This window comes from Macrobrachium nipponense, chromosome 33 (genome assembly GCF_015104395.2).
Source record: "Macrobrachium nipponense isolate FS-2020 chromosome 33, ASM1510439v2, whole genome shotgun sequence".
Classification (NCBI taxonomy): Eukaryota; Metazoa; Arthropoda; class Malacostraca; order Decapoda; family Palaemonidae; genus Macrobrachium; species Macrobrachium nipponense.
In genome coordinates this window covers 40,217,603-40,236,430 of record NC_087219.1, presented here as the reverse complement: position 1 = coordinate 40,236,430, position 18,828 = coordinate 40,217,603, and the positions used below count along the sequence as shown (strand labels likewise).

The 18,828-nt window shown below is 35.9% G+C and overlaps 1 protein-coding gene across 1 annotated transcript in view; it reads right to left on the bottom strand.

The window, feature by feature from the left end:
- Positions 1-18,828, bottom strand: part of LOC135203106 (heterogeneous nuclear ribonucleoprotein L-like) — a gene marked incomplete in the record, with an annotated part of 652,533 nt that overhangs the window by 442,813 nt on the left and 190,892 nt on the right. The window contains 1 exon segment of the mRNA XM_064232737.1: positions 1,792-1,845. Within this exon segment, the coding sequence (XP_064088807.1) occupies positions 1,792-1,845 (54 nt within the window).

The following is an 18,828-nucleotide window of genomic DNA, read 5'->3' as shown; positions in this document are numbered from 1 at the left end:
ATAGCAGGGGGTTACGTAAGGACACTGTAGTGTAGGATATTGCTGTAAGGTTACATTAGCATTGACAACATCTAATCGATAAGTAGGCGTTCCGTTCACGGCGTCAACTATTTAGTGTGTGTGTGTGTGATATATATATATAATATATATATATATATATATATATATATATATATATATATATATATATATATATATATATATATATATATATATATATATACACACACAGAGAGAGAGAGAGAGGTATTTGTTTCCGTAGTCGCAATCTCACAGGAAAAGCTGAATTTAAACACACACAGACAAATTTCAATTCAAATTAGGGGATCCAACTCAGCTCCGTGCATTATAAAGAAATGTACAACAATCTAAACAGGCTCGACTGCTAAAAGAGCTTTGTGGATACAACAACTACGACGAAAGACAGTAAGAAGGGAATGAAACTACTTATAGATACCAACTTTCGCTGTAACGCATAAAACGAACCCCATAGTGATTAGTAAATAAAGTACGTTCTCCCACCAAAATTTCATGAGGCAAAATATTTGTAAAGTTGAAAATTCTCCACGTTAAAAAAACTGTTCTAACACAAAAAAAATAAAAAAATAATATCCACTAAAAGGAATTCCCGTTCACTGAAAAAAAATATATATCTTATAGAAAAGTCAGGTGAAAAATCACGACATTCTCAAAATTTCAAACTCAATTAAAATACACCAATACAAACCTTAAAGGAGTCACAACATCTATCATAAAAAGGAAACATTTTCATTAAAACACAAAAACACATCGACATACCCGACAACGCATGCAAAAATGAATGAGTGCAGGAACTACCAAGGTGCACAGAAAATGCAGAAGCTGGGAGGCTGGAAGTGCAGTAACAGTGTTCAGTGGTGGGAAAGAAAAAAAAAAAAAAAAGGGAAGGGGTAAGTAGGTAGTGTTAAAGCGGGGCATATGACAGTAACATAAAAAAGCACGTTTTAAAAAAAAGGAAAAAAAAAAAAAAAAATATATATATATATATATATATATATATATATATATATATATATATATATATATATATATATATAAAGAGGAGAGAGAGAGAGAAAGAGATAACAAATTTTTTTTTCCTAAAAAGACAAAGCAAAATTCAGAGATGTTATCTGGTATCAGGAAGGGGACCTAAAAATGAGAGGTTAGATGAGAAGAGATTTCCCTAATTATTTATGATTCCACCGATGCGTATATATATACACAAAAATATAATATATATATATGTACATATATATATATATATATATATATTATAAGGAAGGAATGAAACCAAAGGGCTGTCCCAAAACGAATAAGCGATGGTCGGGAGGGGGAGGGGGAGGGGGAGGGGGGGGGGGGACAAAACTGCAACCCAAGCCAGCCAGCCAGCCACCTTAGCAATACAGGAGGCATGTGTGTACATAGCAGCAGGTTACACAATATATATATATATATAGTATATATATATATATATATCTATATATATATATCTATATATATACATATATATATATATATATATATATATATATATCTATACATATTAATATATATATATATATATATATATATATATATATATATATATATAATATATATAAATGATTCAGATGCCGTTGTAGAAGCATCAGCAACAGTGGTAGCAGGAGCAGCAGCAGCAGGGGCAGTAGCAGCAGCAGTAGCAGAAAAAGACCGCCAAAGGTGCTTTGCCTTTTTGCTTTTTTTTTTTAATCAATACACTTTTCTTTCCTTCTTGGAGCAAACTACTACATTGCCGCCATCGCCTGGTGCTTCACAGGAGTCGCTCATGAGGCCGCTACTCACCTGCGGACAGGAAAAAAAAGAAGAAAACAGTTATTATAGACGAACGAGGTCTCGGGAGGGTTCAGCACAGTAGTATATTCATTCACACGCACAACGACACCACTTTTTTTTTTTCCGAGGACGTTCTTCTGGGAGGGAAAAAAAAGACATGACGACTGCCTCACTCACACTTGGATGAACAAGTTCAAATATCTTACAAGCAACTCCATGATATATAAATATGTGCATGTATGTATATGTATATGTATATATATATACACACATGTGCGTGTGTGTGAATATTGTAAAAGTTCTGCAATTTATATATATATATATATATATTCCCGTTGTAAAGTAAAAATTCTTATATATTATATTACCAGTACATACACGCGTGCGCGCGCGCACAAATACACGCACACAAATGTGTATAAAAATAATGTGACAGTTGAAGTTTCATAAACAATTCAATGACTAAAAGCATAAATGTTGCACTGAAGGTTGCATTTCAAAATCGGAAGGTAACCCCTTGTTTAAAATAAACAAAATAAATCTAAATATACATTAACGTAATAAACATACACACACACACATATATATATACACACAAATATTCAAGGTGGGTATAATGTTTTATACTATCTCCATCAACTATACACTAGCCAGAGTATTCACACTAATTACAACAGATGAACAGATAAGACAGTAGAACACACGCACAAGGCGTGATGCTTATGTAAAACTTACAATAGCACCGGCTAAGAGAAGTAACAACACCTCTATGATAAGTGTTACTTCCGCAAGTAACAGGACCAACTGTTCACACAGACACCGCAAAGCATTTTTCTTCTCATCATTTATATGGCCTTCACATTTGGAAGCAGCTCTTTCAACAATTCATGGCTGAAGTATATTTGATTTAAAGTAAGTTATTTTTCATATCAGTTACTTATGACTTATCATTCCAGTATAACGATGACTTAACTTCAAATTCCACTACAAATCGACACTCCTCAAAATACACATTGTCAAAGACGCTCATATTTCTTCTTAAGTCTCGGGTTCTTGAGAAATAGGCTTTCTCTCTCGAGTGCCGGGATGAAGAGGGTAATTATACTCTATCCAGAGATCTTCCTGAAGTCAAGTGGTAATATTAAGTTTGTTGAAGGAGTTGGCTTTATCGACTACATGCGTCCTTAAAAAGATTACCTTAGCATTGTCCGAGTTTACAGCTTGAAATTAATCTCTCTCTCTCTCTCTCTCTCTCTCTCTCTCTCTCTCTCTCTCTCTCTCTCTCTCTCTCTCTCTCTCTCCATTTTCTATCAGTCTATTTCCCACATGTGTCAGGATGTCACGAGAACCCAGGTCTTCTATCTGATACAATCTGGGTAACGACTTCAAGTATTCATATAAAGTAAATGTATGACTTTATTACTACCGTAGGAAAAAAAAACACGGTTTAGTTTGTCTAATAGCGTGAAAATATAGAATTCTTCATCTTCCACAGATTTCAGTCCTTTCTCTTCACAGAGGGAGGTGGGAACCCTTTAAAGCTATAGAATTATGATTCGGAGAGAGAGAGAGAGAGAGAGAGAGAGAGAGAGAGAGAGAGAGAGAGAGAGAGAGAATGCACTTGATTTTCTGCATGTCATAACTCAAGGTTCTTTTGTAAGCATTATTATTATTAATAGTAGTAGTAGTAAAATGCAAAAGGCCCTATGCTAGACAAGCTATTTACATTTCCCGTGACATCAGCAACCCATTTTCAAAGTTTCATGAATGGGCAATTACATCGTACTAGCCATTAAAATGGGGAACCTAACAGATTTAAGAAGACAATTTGACAACGACCTATTCAAAACGATCCCTACAGCAACAATTACCTTTTTCACAAAAAAGGCTTTAGCTTCCACTACTTACAAAAAATAAATAAACAAATACATAAATAAATAAATAAAAATAAACAATCCACACCTAAAAAAAAAAAAAAAAAAAAAAAAAAAAAAAAAAAAAAAAAAAAAAAAAAAAAGCTTACCCTCGATTAGCGAATTAAAAAAAAGTAACTACCCATTTAAAAATGCTGTAAACATCGAATAGCAATTTAAAGGTCCATAAACAATCAGAAAAAAAGCCATTTAAACGACAAATTAATCGAACAGCCCATTAAAAGCTCCATGGATATATACACAAATGTGGAAAGTAAGCTATTTAAATGTGTCGAACAGTCCTTTAAAACACCTATGGAAATACGCCAATATGTGTGAAACAAGCCATTTAAGAGGTTCCGTGTAACAAACGCGCCATTCAAAAGGACCCCTACAGCAACACAGTTATTTTCAGAAGCTGTCTGTAACACGAACAAGCACTTCACAGTTGTATGTGTTCACATGTCGCCGGTGACACTACACAAGACAGTCATCTCAACACACTTGCTGTGAGAGAATAATTATCCTGGATACTAAAGATTGGATTAGGTTTTATTTCGATCCAATTGCCAGAAGATTAAACTTATTCTGACAGACTACTGGGGAATTATCTCCATATTATCGAATCCGACTTTGGTGTCTGTCATCAAGTTCGTACGTCATTTGATTACCTACTTCTCTCTCTAAGCTTTTTTTTTCTCTCTCTCCATTTTGGATACAATGAAACCAGTAAACGGATTTAGATAATATACAACGGACAGATAAATGGACGAATGAATATGAGTACACGGGATTAAACGAGGGGGAGACGAGCTCGAAAAAACAAATGTATGGAAAATTACAAGAGAAGCAAAGAAGACTGACGTACTTGACAGAACGAAACTGATTCAAGAAAAGTTAAGGAACAGGGAAATGAATAAAACTGATGGCAATTTTCGGGAAAGGTTAGAAGATGAAAAAAGAGAGGTAGAATAAACGCAGGGCACAAGACATAGAGGTAAAACAAGAAAAAGCAGTAAAAAGGAAGGCACATGACACCATGCAATCAACACTGAGGAAAGAGGCGGGGGAGAGAAGCAATTCATGAAAATAATTGTGAAGCGGGACGAGATCAAATATACTAAATATGGAGGAGGAGGAGGAGGAGGAGGAGTCGACGTTTGATCTGAGAACAACCGAATAGCCCCCCCCCTCTCTCTCTCTCTCTCTCTCTCTCTCTCTCTCTCTCTCTCCTCTCTCTCTCTCTCTCTCAAGTATTACTCATTACACCAGGAGTCAAGGTCGACCATCACTCGAGGCCCAGGACGTAGGCAATCTTCGCCAATACGAATTATCATCGTCGGTCAACTAGACGCCACTACCATTCGTCGAGAGAAGATGATAGTAGTAGGAGGAGGAGGAGGAGGAGGAGGAGGAGGAGGAGGAGGAGTAGGAGGAGGAGGTCGAGGAGGAGTGGGGAGGGGGAGGAAACAACTTATTACCTAAGTGACCTTCTTATATTCTCAAACATTAAGGCTACTAATATACCCTTAATACCGACATCATTCCCGCCTGGGGGTACATTACACCTAAAAGGAATGAAACAATGGGTGAATCTGTCCTTACTCGAATAAGCGCACACAATTCATCATAAAAGTTTCTTATTCCATCAACACATTAAACCACAAATACCCATTAATATCGTAATCATTCTACCTTAGGAGCCTCTAACAATCAAATGGAATTATATACAATCAGTAAACCTGTCCCTACCAGGTGATGAATATATAATGTGTATTTTTCTATCTTTTTTTCTTTTTTACAGGACCAGCCAGCTGGAGGTTACCCTTCAAAAGGTCTTTTGGGATAAGGGTTATATCCCAAGAACCTAGTCGACATCAACAGCCAACTAACTACCAAATACACGTTGCACATTCTTGAAGGACGATTACACTATCATCACCTCAACAACAGGAATCTCTGGATCATACGGAGAGAGAGAGAGAGAGAGAGAGAGAGAGAGAGAGAGAGAGAGAGAGAGAGAGAGAGAGAGGAAATTTCTCGCGCATTCCCCCCTTTCCTCCGGTCGCTTCCACTGAGAAAAACAAAAGAAAAAGGAAAAAATGAAAAAAAAAAAAAAAAAAAAAAAAAAAACAATTACCGGATGCAAATGAGCAGCGTCTCCCAAAGAGGGTGCAAATCAGCCCTTCTCTGTTAGCACAGCATTAACACAGCGAAAACGACCGAGGAGGAAAGATCTGAAAGATCTCGTACGTACAAACCATTAGAAAAAGAACGAGGGGGAACTCTCTCTCTCTCTCTCTCTCTCTCTCTCTCTCTCTCTCTCTCTCAAAAAAAAGCCCTTTGAGGAGCCTGACCTGCACATCTACTGAACTCGAGATGATAACGAAGCGGAAGAGAATATAATAATAATAATAATAATAAAAATAAAAATATAATTGAATACGAATGGGATTGGAAAGGAAACGAGGCGTTCAACTTATCATCAGAAAATACGGATTGGGTCCCGCAGGAAATTGCTCTATTTCTGTAATTAAAACGGGGTGATTTTAACGTCTTGTACGGAATTTCGCCGAACGTTGGAGAATGCAAGATTATAATATAGGCGCCTGGATGGCATTTCAGAATATGGAGGCGTTTTTTCCTTTTTATTTTTTTTTTTATCCTCCCTCCGTAAAACGTATACTCAAGGCCACCGACAATACAACTCCATTTCGGTGATCTCCGTTAAAATGCTGTATAAACCGCAGCCCACGAAACTTTTACCCCTGCTCGGTGGTGGCCTGTCCGATATCGAGCCTAACACGCGATTATGGCTAACTTTAACCTTAAATAAAAACTACTGAGAGTAGTGGGCTGCAATTTGGTACGTTTGATAATAGGAGGGCGGATAACCAACATGCCAATTTGCAACTCTATAGCCTCCATAGTTTTTGAGATTTGAGGACAGACAGAAAAATGCGGTACAACAGTTTCCTTTTCAGAAAAATATATATATAAAAACTACGCCTTACTGTTATGAAAAGGCAATTTACATAATTGGGTTTTCATGACGTTGATACCAAACACATATCACAGACGATGCTGCCTCTCATGGCCACATGGTCATATTCCAAAAATCTGAGCATTGCATAGCGTCTCTCTCAGTGAAGAGACTGCGCTGTAACATAAGCTGTTTTCATAATGAAGATAGCAGTCCTGTGAAGCAGATGGAACACTCACTTGTATCTGAAAGCAATCCCACTCTGAGCAATAATACATCATTTTAGTGAGAAGGTAGTTAAGTCTCGATGCGAGAGCTCACTGTAGTATGATACTTGCATGATAAGGGAATTTCTCAAGGTACTCTACTTAATATGAAGACAGCACTCCAGAAGTCAGATAACAGTAATTCTACAACTTTCCCTATCTTTATATATTATATATTTTTTAAACGGTTAATTACTTTACTTCACTATGTAGGTTTCCTATTTCACACGTGAGTCTTACCTCAGTGTTTCACATGAATTAAGCATATGCTGAATAATAATAATAATAATAATAATGAAGAAAAATTTATTTCCGATAAAAGTTAATCGCACCAATAAACAGCAACGAACGACATTAAGGATATTCTGGGAACAAGAGGGAATGAGGTAAACGAAGTAAAACGCAATTTTTTAAAGAACGCCGCAATATACAAAATCATGGTTAATCCCTTCCTACTCCTTAGGAACGAAGATACATAACCAGCTATAATAAAAATGGCTGAACTACCGAAGATACATTACTTGTTATAATAAAAATGGCTGAACTAATGTAGTTAGGATCTACAGCAGAACACCTCTAATGAAATTTGACAACCAACAAGACTTAAAAACAAAAAATCGTAATGGAAAAACTCGCCGAAACAACAACAAAAATCGTAATGGAAAAACTCGCCGAAACAACAACAAAAAACGTAATGGAAAAACTCGCTGAACTCAAGATTCGTATAAACACAACGTTGCTTAACAACACGCACAACAAAAACAACCCTTAAGACTTCAGGCAAATTGCCTCTGGCAAAAAAAATAAAAAATAAAAATAATAAAACACGTCTGTGCACAGCCTACACTAGACAGATGGCAGTGACACCTTACACTGTGGTATCCAAGATACACTTCAACAATTTAAGACGCAGTGCAAAAGCAAGTGATGAATTGCGCGTTGTATCTATCATCCTAGGGTCTTTGGGTACCTAGGTATGCATGCATGTACATGTGTATGCATATGCATTATGCATTATTATATATGATAAACAATTACATGATTCTGCATTAAAACAACAATAACTGACGTTTCAGGGCAAGACTTAAACTGTTTAGACTGAACAGGGCTTATGGAGAACAATTTCTCTTTCCTCTAACCACTCCACTGGCAAGATAAACGAGTTTCCTTTAAAAAATACTGCGCTTCTGCTAAAATAAAACTAAACTAAAATTTCATTATCGCAGCTTTCATCAATCTACTTCCCTATTTTCCAAATCCGTTTCCTCTCAACAGCCCAACAAAAAAATTAAAAAATAAATAAATAGAAAATTTCTATTCCCCCCACACAGAGAAAACAATGGGATATCTGTAGCTCCTTGGAAAAACATTAAAATACTTCTATGACACCCCCACCCCAAAAAAAATTCTGTAGCTCCTTAAAAACATTAAAATACTTGACCCCGAAAAAAAAAACAATTAAAATTCTGAAGCTCCTCTCCCAACACCCAACACCCCCCCATAAAAAAAACACACACATATATATATACTTATCTGATAAAGGACCCAAAAACATGGCCCATTAAGAAAATGGTGATATTACCTATCATCACTTCCATTTTTCATTATTTTTTCTCTACTTACTTTTTAGCGTCCCTTATCTATTTCTTTCGTCATCCAAAAACTGAATCGAAAAAAGAATCCCATCTCCTTCACACCCCACTTGCAACAAGCGTAAGGACCCCCACTCACCAACCCACCCAACCATACCACACCCACCCACAAACCCACCCACCCCCCAAAAACTAATGGGGTGGGCCAACTTAACTACTTGGCGTCTTTCCCGCAATTCTGGGAAACGTGTTGACGTGTAAAAGGGTTGCATAAACATATAAAATCTTCCCAAAAATGCTTTGGAGAAACAGACGGGAGACCTGAATTCTCTCCCAAAAAGGTGAGCATAACAATCGTCTTCATGTGTTAGGCCCGAAACGATGCAATACACACAATGACTCAAAAAAGAATTAGATAGTTACGGCGGCTGGATTTGGAGAGAGAGAGAGAGAGAGAGAGAGAGAGAGAGAGAGAGAGAGAGAGAGAGAGAGAGAGAGAGAGAGAGAGAGAGAATATGGTATGGGTGGTGGCAATTTTATAATCAACATAAGGCACACGGCCACATTAGCCATTATATATATATATATTATATATAGATATATATATATAATATATATATATATATGTAATATAGTATATATATTATATAAATATATATATATATATATGTAATATATTAAATATATATAATTATGATTATATATAATATATATATATAATACATATATATATATAATATATATATAGATATATATATATATGAATATATATTATATAATATATAGATATATAGATATGTAATTATATTATATATATATAATATATTATATATAATATAATATATATAATATAAGATATATATAAGTTATATTTATATAATATATATATATATATTATATATCATATAGATATATATGTTGCTACAGCTATGCAATCTCCACATTAACAGCAACCCGGCAGATTCATTCTAATATCATACTAATTACTTACTACTCATGTTTAACGGTAGCACAAAAGGATAGTCTAATCATAATTCCAAAATCAAGTATATGTATAAATAAGTATACATATATATATATTATATACCACACACACACACACACACACACACATATATATATATATATATATATATATATATATATATATATATATAAACATTATAAACCGTGCAAAAACCTAAGAGATATTTTCATTTACAAGAGCACGTCCGTGAAATATTTTCCTCACTTAACGAGGAACACAAAATAACCTGAGAGAGAGAGAGAGAGAGAGAGAGAGAGAGAGAGGAGATAGAGAGAGAGAGAGAGAGAGCGAGAGGGGAGAGAGAGAGAGAGAGAGAGAGATGAGAGTGAGAGGGACGAGGAGAGAGAGAGAGAGAGAGAGAGCAGTTGACACCACCTGAAAATCCGGTCATAAACCGGGCAGGAAATTCCCCTTTACTGAAGGCCATGTAACGTGGACCCTTTTATGAAGAATTTACCGAGGAAAAAAGGAAAAGAGAAAAAAAATCCCAGCTTCACTTTCCTCTCGTTACTTCCTCACAGGGTGAGGAGCCTCCTTTAAAAAAAAATAATAATAAAAAGCCCTTTCCTCAACAGGTTTTCATATTGTGGTAAATGATTTTCAGGTGGGCTCTTTCATGTTGTTCCCAAATTAACATCTTTCATGTTGTTCCCAAATTAACATCTTTCATGTTGTTCCCAAATTAACAAAGTCTTTTCTTCAGAGGATACATAAATTTAGCTCTTCTCCACATGGGCACATTCTAATAAGTAATCAAGCTTTTCGTGTTGACAGTTTCCCACTAGAGAAGACCATTTTCCCCCAATGAATAAAACCCTTTTTTTCTACAACTGAAGAAGACTTCTTTTTCTTACTGAAGAAACTTGTTTTCTGAAGAAAACGCCTTTTTTTCCCACACCAGAATAACCCCCTTTTTTCATCACTGAAATAATTTTTTTTTTATTGAAGAAGGCCCCTTTTTTTCACAACTGAAGAAGACCCCCTTTTTTTTACAGCTGAAGAAGAGCCTTTTTTTCACTACTGAAGAAGAGATTGCTTTTTCACCAATGAAAAAGAGGTTTTCTTTTTTTTTTCTTTTTTTTTTACCACTGAAGACGAGCTCGCTTTTTTTCTTTTACTACTGAAGAAGATACCTTTTTTCACAACTGACGAAGTGTTTTTTTTTTTTTTTTTTTACTACTACTACTACTACTACTACTACTACTGAAGACGGCCCTTTTTTTTTTTTTCCAACAATTAAGACCCTTTTATTCCAGGGAAATAAAGTTCTCTATAAGCCATCCACGCTGGGCAACCTACTCACTCATAACTTCAATGACCTTTCTAAATGAAGAAAATTATCTCATTCTTAAATTATAGACAATAATATGAACCTTTTCGCAATCAGCCAATCAACAACAAAAATTAAATAAAAATAAAATTAAAAAAAATATATATTATTTAAAGAAAACCAAAGTGCCCTTTCAACCCGTTCGTCCCTAGAACACCTTTAGGTCCTCGGCAAAAATGCGTCCGTCACTCAGAGGAAAAGGGAGGATATCCAAATCATAGTCATCCCTTCTGAGGGTATAAAAAAAACAAATTATGTGGGGGCTTAACCAATACCCTGGGAAAAAATGACACATTTGGTGTAAAATACAATAAAAATGTTCCTTGTTAAATTTTCAATACTAAGCCGAAAAACAAAACCTGTGGTGTGTGTGTGTGTGTGTGTGTGTGTGTGTGTGTGTGTGTATATATATATATATATATATATATATATATATATATATATATATATATATATATACACACATATAATATATATATATATATATATATATAACCAATATATATATATATACATATTATATATATCTATATATTATCCTATATATACATATAATATATACAGTAATTTATGGTGAAGAAAAAAAAAAAAAAAAATAAAAAAAAAAAAAAAAAAGGCCTAGAAAACTATCGCAGGAAAAAGTAAATTCCCGCAACCAACACCTATCGGTGACTCCATCTCACAAACTCGGCAGTGACACTCAAAGGGTGCCAAAAGCGTCGGGGATGCCCATTCATCAGCTGGGGATGGGCATGCGCATGCCAAGTTGATCATTCAAGACTTAAAAACGGGGAGGGAGGATTTATCTCGCTTTGATTTCATTTCATCTGAGGCTTTTTTTTTCATTAATGGCTTAACGTAACTTGACATTCACTGAAGTTATTGAGTGCGCGATTTGCATACTGCCAAGATTTGGAATATCCGCGCTTTTTCCATGATTACTGATAACATTTCTGGTTCGCGTTTCCATGATTTATTTCTTAACTTCTCTTCATTTCTTTATTTCTCTCATCTTTAGAGGAATTATTTGATTCTCAATTCTTCTCTTTGAAAACCTATTCGCCTAAAAATCATTTCTTTTCAGTTTTTTCGCAAGTTTTAATAAATATAAAAATATATTAGTGATGAACTGTGAGAGAGAGAGAGAGAGAGAGAGAGAGAGAGAGAGAGAGAGAGAGAGAGAGAGAGAGAGAGAGAGAGAGTTTGTATGTATGGTGTTTTCACATTGAATGGAACTAGTGGTTATCCAGCAACGTGACCAACGGCTTGACGTGACTTCCAAACCCCGTCGAGAGTGAACTTCTATCTCCAGAAATACACCTCTCACACACCTCAATGGAATGCCCGAGAATCGGACTCACGACCACCAAGGTGGTACGCCAACACCAAACTGATCAAGCCACTGAGGTGCTTAGAGAGAGAGAGAGAGGAGAGAGAGAGAGAGAGAGAGAGAGAGAATAATTCAAAGATTTCTCAATGGTAATAAAAACAACACTGATTAAAATCAAGCTAGAGACGAACACAAAGCAAACCCAAAGCCTCAAGACCACTCGAGTGACGCACAAGAGTATAAAACCCTTCAATAACTTATAGAGCACAACATATCGGCACCACGGCCCTTAGAGGTCATTCCGTGATAGGGAGACAATGGCGGACACGCCCTTAACGGTCGCGGGAAACAAGGAGGAACCGATATCCTTAATTGTGTCTTTTCGGGGGAGATCACACACCAATCTTCCTAAGTGACGTAGGTGGAAGATCTTGGTGCGGTTAGGCTGGAGTCTCCAGTCGTTGAGAGAGAAAAGATTAGGAAACAAAAGAACGTGAAGGTTAAAAGGGGTAACAATCGTAAGGAGAGAAGAGAGAGAGAGAGAGACGAGAGAGTCCCCGCGAGAGAGGAGAGAGAGAGAGAGAGAGAGAGAGAGCAGATTAGTAAACAAGAAAACGTGACGATTAAACAGGTAACGAGAGAGAGAGAGAGAGAGAGAGAGAGAGAGAGAGAGAGAGAGAGAGAGAGAGAGAGAGACGTATATAGTTAATACATACATATGCTTAAAAAATCACAGTAGATACACGTGACTTCATTCATTAAATAAGCGAATACCACAGGAAAATGATAGTCAGATATCCAGGCGCTTTCGTCTTTACAAGACATTGTGTCAAGGAGCTCCTTGACAATGTCTTGTAAAGACGAAAGCGCCTGGATTTCTGACTATCATTTTCCTGTGGTATTCGCTTGTTATACACACACACACACACACACACACACACATATATATATATATATATATATATATATATATATAGTATATATTATATAATATAAATTTCGAAAGCGTACGAGATGCCTTATTGTTGTTATTATTATTATTAAGAACTGACCCAACAATTTGCAAACTACGCTCCCACGTAAAAATCCCACATAATACTCGGCGAAAAGAGAAAAAATACGCAAAACAATACAATATTAACGCGAAAAGAAATCATTTAAACTCAAAGAACCCAAAGGACGAACCAACCGACCAAAACAAAACCGAACCAACGCAAACAAACAAATGAGCATCGTCTCCTCACCCGTCATATCTTAATAATCGTCACCCACCATCATCAAAGGTTAGATAATAACGTGTGGCCTCATTATCTTCCAATGAGCGGCTGATAAGGTGTTAGGAGGAGGAGGAGGAGGAGGAGGAGGAGGAGGAGGAGGAGGAGGAGCGGCCTATAACAAACACTGGACGGATATTGCTTGCTCGCAGGTGGGGTCCTTATATATTACGTACCGAGGCCTTTATCTCACAGTACCTGACATCGTGAAGAGGCGCGGGATGGAACATGATTTCCCACGGGGATGGACGAATACGCTTCTATACTTAGCCTATATTGCGTTTTGCTCTCTCTCTCTCTCTCTCTTCTCTCTCTCCTTCATATCAGCCCACACTACCAATTTCACGTAGATTTTTGGAGCAGTTACCGTATTTTTCTCAAAGACCTTTGTTATTGAGACGGCACAGGAGAGAGAGAGAGAGAGAGACGAGACGAGAGAGAGAGAGAGAGAGAGAGAGAGAGAGACCTATGAAACCCAGATAAATAACAAATGAAAGGCTTGGCGAAAATGGTCCATTAAAATCTGGACTATTCCCACATAATCATCATCATCATCATCAGGAGCAAAAACACCCTAAAAGCACCTAGCCATTCATCTGGCTTCCCTTTCTACCTTACAGCTCCCCTCACTTCGCCCGTGACACCAGCAAAGCATAATAAATCAATCCTTTAGCTGCACCTAGGACCCAACCCACAACCCCCGACACCCCCCCGCCCTCTCTAAATCCCCACCCCACCACGCACGCACGCACACACAAACACACTGAGGTTCACGCAGAAATCCGAAGCATGTGGAGAATATAAACACAGCCTAGAGAGAGAGAGAGAGAGAGAGAGAGAGAGAGTTGTCAACGTTATCGCAGGCAATTCAAGCACTTGCAGTCAGCTTCAAGTCTCCGCACGCAGCATCTCACAGATCATTATCTCATCTTCGGTGTCACATAATTCTGATACTGGTCTTCATCCGTAGCGTCGTAGATCATTAGCCCACATTAAGATACCTTCAACGATATCGCAAGTCATTACCTTAAAAAGCTGGATCTCTCGTTAAGATCTGAATGCTATATTTTACAATTAAAAATAAACCTTAAAAAAAAATGTATCATCATAATTTTAATCTTGGAATCTTATGTCTTTAATTAATATTCATTAAATAAACCAATGGGTTATCCTCTTATAGCCTTCATCTTCATCCCTCATGATTTTAATATGTTAATAAAGCAAATTAGGGGTATTCTTTACAGTTTATATACTTATACATTTTCCATAAAGCTACACTGCTTGTTTTACAATATTATTCAGCCCGTATTTACAAAGCTACCCTCTTCGATCTATCAAACTTAACCCGTTTGGTTCTTCAGATTTACTCCACTTCCACCCTTCAAGGCAGCAAGATCTTTAGAGCTAATTCAAAACAGGATATATAGAATTGAGGCCACAGGCCAAGCTCTGGGACCTATGAAGTCATTCGCGCCGAAACGATAACTGACAGTGAAAATGTTTGAAAGGTGAAAAGGAAGAAAACTCAAAGCAATTGCACTATGAATCGATTATTACGATGATGGAAACTGCGATGGAAGAAATACAATATGAACGGAGGTATAGTAAAATTAAAAGAAAGGGGTTGCAGCTAGGAGCCGAAGGAACGCTGCAAAAGAGCTTTTAGTAATGCGTACAGTGCACCGCATGAGTTAAAAGCTAATTTTCCCAGCCTTTTTTTTAAGCTGCCTTCACACCCCCCCCCCACCCCCATTATTAGAAGCTCTTTTAAAAATAGGCCCGTTTTAATATAATCCGCCAGAGTTCATAAGCGTTAAGTCTTCTGCTAATAAGGCCGCCTTAATTCCATTCAGGGCGGTTATGCCGCTCTGGAAATTCCCGGAGAGAAAGAACAGGAGGCAGGATCTCGCCATCGTAATCCCCTGGATCGTAATTCTTCGGATCTAAATCCTTTCTTACGAGATAAGAGAACAGGTAGGGATCCGGAGCGAAAAGAAAAAAAAAATACGTGAAATGATTCCATCTAAAAGGAAAGAATACTAAAGAAAAAAAAAATGCTATTAAGAGAACAAAATTAAACCAATATCAAGAAGGCATGAAAGAATGGGGGAGGAGGGAAGGGGGTATTAACTACAGATAAACGTATACATCAAAAAATTGCTGAATATAAGTAAACTTCTTCAGCATACTATTAAAAGCGGCAATCGGCTGTGAGTCACAAGGAGGCCTGAAAATCAACATAGTTGGTCTAAGGAGTACGAGTAGGTTTGAGAATGCTAATATATATATATATATAATATATATATATATATATATATATATATATATATATATATATATATATATATATAAGAGCATACGTTTCTCCTTACACTAAATGATCGGTACATATCAAATATTCTATTTCAATTATACGGTTGCTATTCTAGTACAACATGCAAGTACGTAGAAGGATAAAGTCGCAAAGCAATTATTCCATGGGAGGAAAAAAAGTACATAAAAAAAAAAAGGAATTACTGTACCATAACCCTGTTACTGTGTGGAACGTATGAACACAAGGAACTCATGAATTCTTAAAAGCGGCTATTCTATGGAATGTCAGGCCACAAATGGGTCAAAGATTTCCTGGAATACAAAAATAGTCCCCATTCCCTGGAATGTAAAGGTTACTCTATCTGCGATTTCACATACGCATGCTAATCTATAGATTATTTACAAAACACAACTACGAAATATAAAGGCGGCACTTGGATCAAATATTAATCATTCGACCCATACTGATTTTGTCAGTGCTTTCATACATGTACCTCACAAAAAATATTCAAAATTACATATTAAAAGAAAATAATTTTTGAAGTAGGCCAATTTCTACAACATCGAAGGAATTTAAAAAGACAAGTAAGACTTTAAGACCTCATAAAGACGCCCCTCTATGAAATATATGAAAATGAAGACTACCTATAGGTCACAAAAATTATTCATCATTATTATTATTATTATTATTATTCAAAGAAACCTCATAATCAGAAAGCTTTCGAAGACCTGCACGGTCCTCCTTTGTCAATCCTTGACAAGGACCGTGCAGGTCTTCGAAAGCTTTCTGCTTTGTATTTTAAATAACAAGATCAGATATATTATTGTGGATTTACTTTTCCATATTATTATTATTATCATTATTATTATTATTATTATTATTGGAGAAACAAATCCACAGTTATGTAAATGTACATAATATATTTAAATTTAAACATATGTATATTTATATGACTCTGGATTTGTTTCTCCATTTGAAGACTCGTGCTACTATGAGGATTTTTAATTATTATTATCATTATTACATATTCAGAAGATGAACCGTATTCAAATGGAACAAGCCTCCAAAGAATATAGTGTTCATTAGGAAGGAGTAAGAAGAGGTAAAGGGAATGCAGAAAGATCTAGCTTGTTAAAAAAAAAAATGGTAAATACATTGATAACATAAAAATATACTAATATACAGTCTGGAGGGTTCCACCTTCCCACAAGCTCACCTCCACCACCCACCGACCATCACGACTGATTCGACCCGATGATAAGCATGTGGCCCCTTTGTTGACATCAGGCCCAATCATAGCAATCTACTCCCGGTCCAATTTACGTGATCCAACTCTAATCACTTTTTTTTCTCTCTCTCTCTCTTGGCTACTGGGGGCTCGGTGGTCACCCACTCCCACTCGAAGTACAGTTAGGGTCGGCTCAAATTGGGTCATCAATCTCAGATCACAATTTGATTCCTCAAATACTTCTAGCACTACATTCCTATGATTTGTTCAAATTTACGATATGAGAAAGTTTTTTTTTTCTATTTGCTTCGTTTGCTTAAGAAGTCTTCGGAGGAAAACTTTTTTTTCATTACACAAACCGTAGACATTATATATATTATATATATATATATATATATATATATATATATATATATACATATCTATATAATATATATATATATATATATATATATATATATATATATAAATATAAATATATATAACTTTTTAACACCTCACACGCATGCAATGGGGACTACGAAGACTACAAAATCTTTTACAGTTTTTGGAGTAAAAATGTCAAAAGTTCCTTCAGAAATATAAAAAAGAAAACATACTTTGTTTTAAGAAGGTTCCATTTTAAAAAGCAATATCACTTTATAACTGCAGAAGACCCACATATGGCTAACTTTTAAATATATATCTTAAATAACAAAATCAAACAGACATACTACTGTGGATTTACTTTCTCATTATATTGACTCATGTGATTATGAGTTTTCTTTGAATATATTATTTGGCATTAAGGGGATTGTAATACTACGTTAATATAGTGACTCAAAAAGAGGACCAACATGTGAACAAAGTTGGCTACAGATGCAGATGGTAAACTTTATACTACAAGAGAGAGAGAGAGAGAGAGAGGAAATAACAAAGAATATGAGTAAGCAACAATAAAAAATAAAAAAATAAATAAATAAGTGAACAATACAGAAAAGAGTAAACAACGCTGATGACGTGTAGAGAGAGAGAGAGAGAGAGAGAGAGAGAGAGAGAGAGAGAGAGAGAGAGAGAGAGAGAGAGAGAGAGTAGCAAATCTAAAATCTTTCATTATTAGTATGGGCTCTGACCCGGACCCTGTTTTGACAACAGGCCACAATAATATTAACACTACCAACAACAACAATTATAATAACAACAACAAAGAAGGAATGGAAGTAGAGTAAAAAGAGTTGAAAAAGTGGGCGCAGCTACGGGCCGATGGGACGCCGCAAACGCCCTTGAGTGCACCATATGAGAAGTCTGAGTTCATCTTCAAGTTGTTCTGTATCGAAACCTAGTCACTCGGTCAACATTCTTGTTAGGTGCTCTTCATTTCAGTTTACTGTCTATGATTCATTTCACGTTACTATCTATGAAAAGATGTTCTTTGTAGCTGCTAATAATCCAGTTTTCTGTTCCCTTCTCGATTAACAGTAATGTAATCTATTTGGGTTAATTAAATGTCATTTAGAGCTATCCAAGTGTATCAACGGATATCCTTTTGTCGGGAACGACAATTTTTAATACATATACTAATAATTTGCCCATACAGAAGTATATTTTCATTACTAACCTCTCTTAGGCATTACTTGCCCATTATATTCACTATATTCCCAAAATAATAATAATAATAATAATAATAATAATAATAATTCCTTGCCCATTATACATCCCCATATTCCGATAATAATAATAATAATTAATATAATAT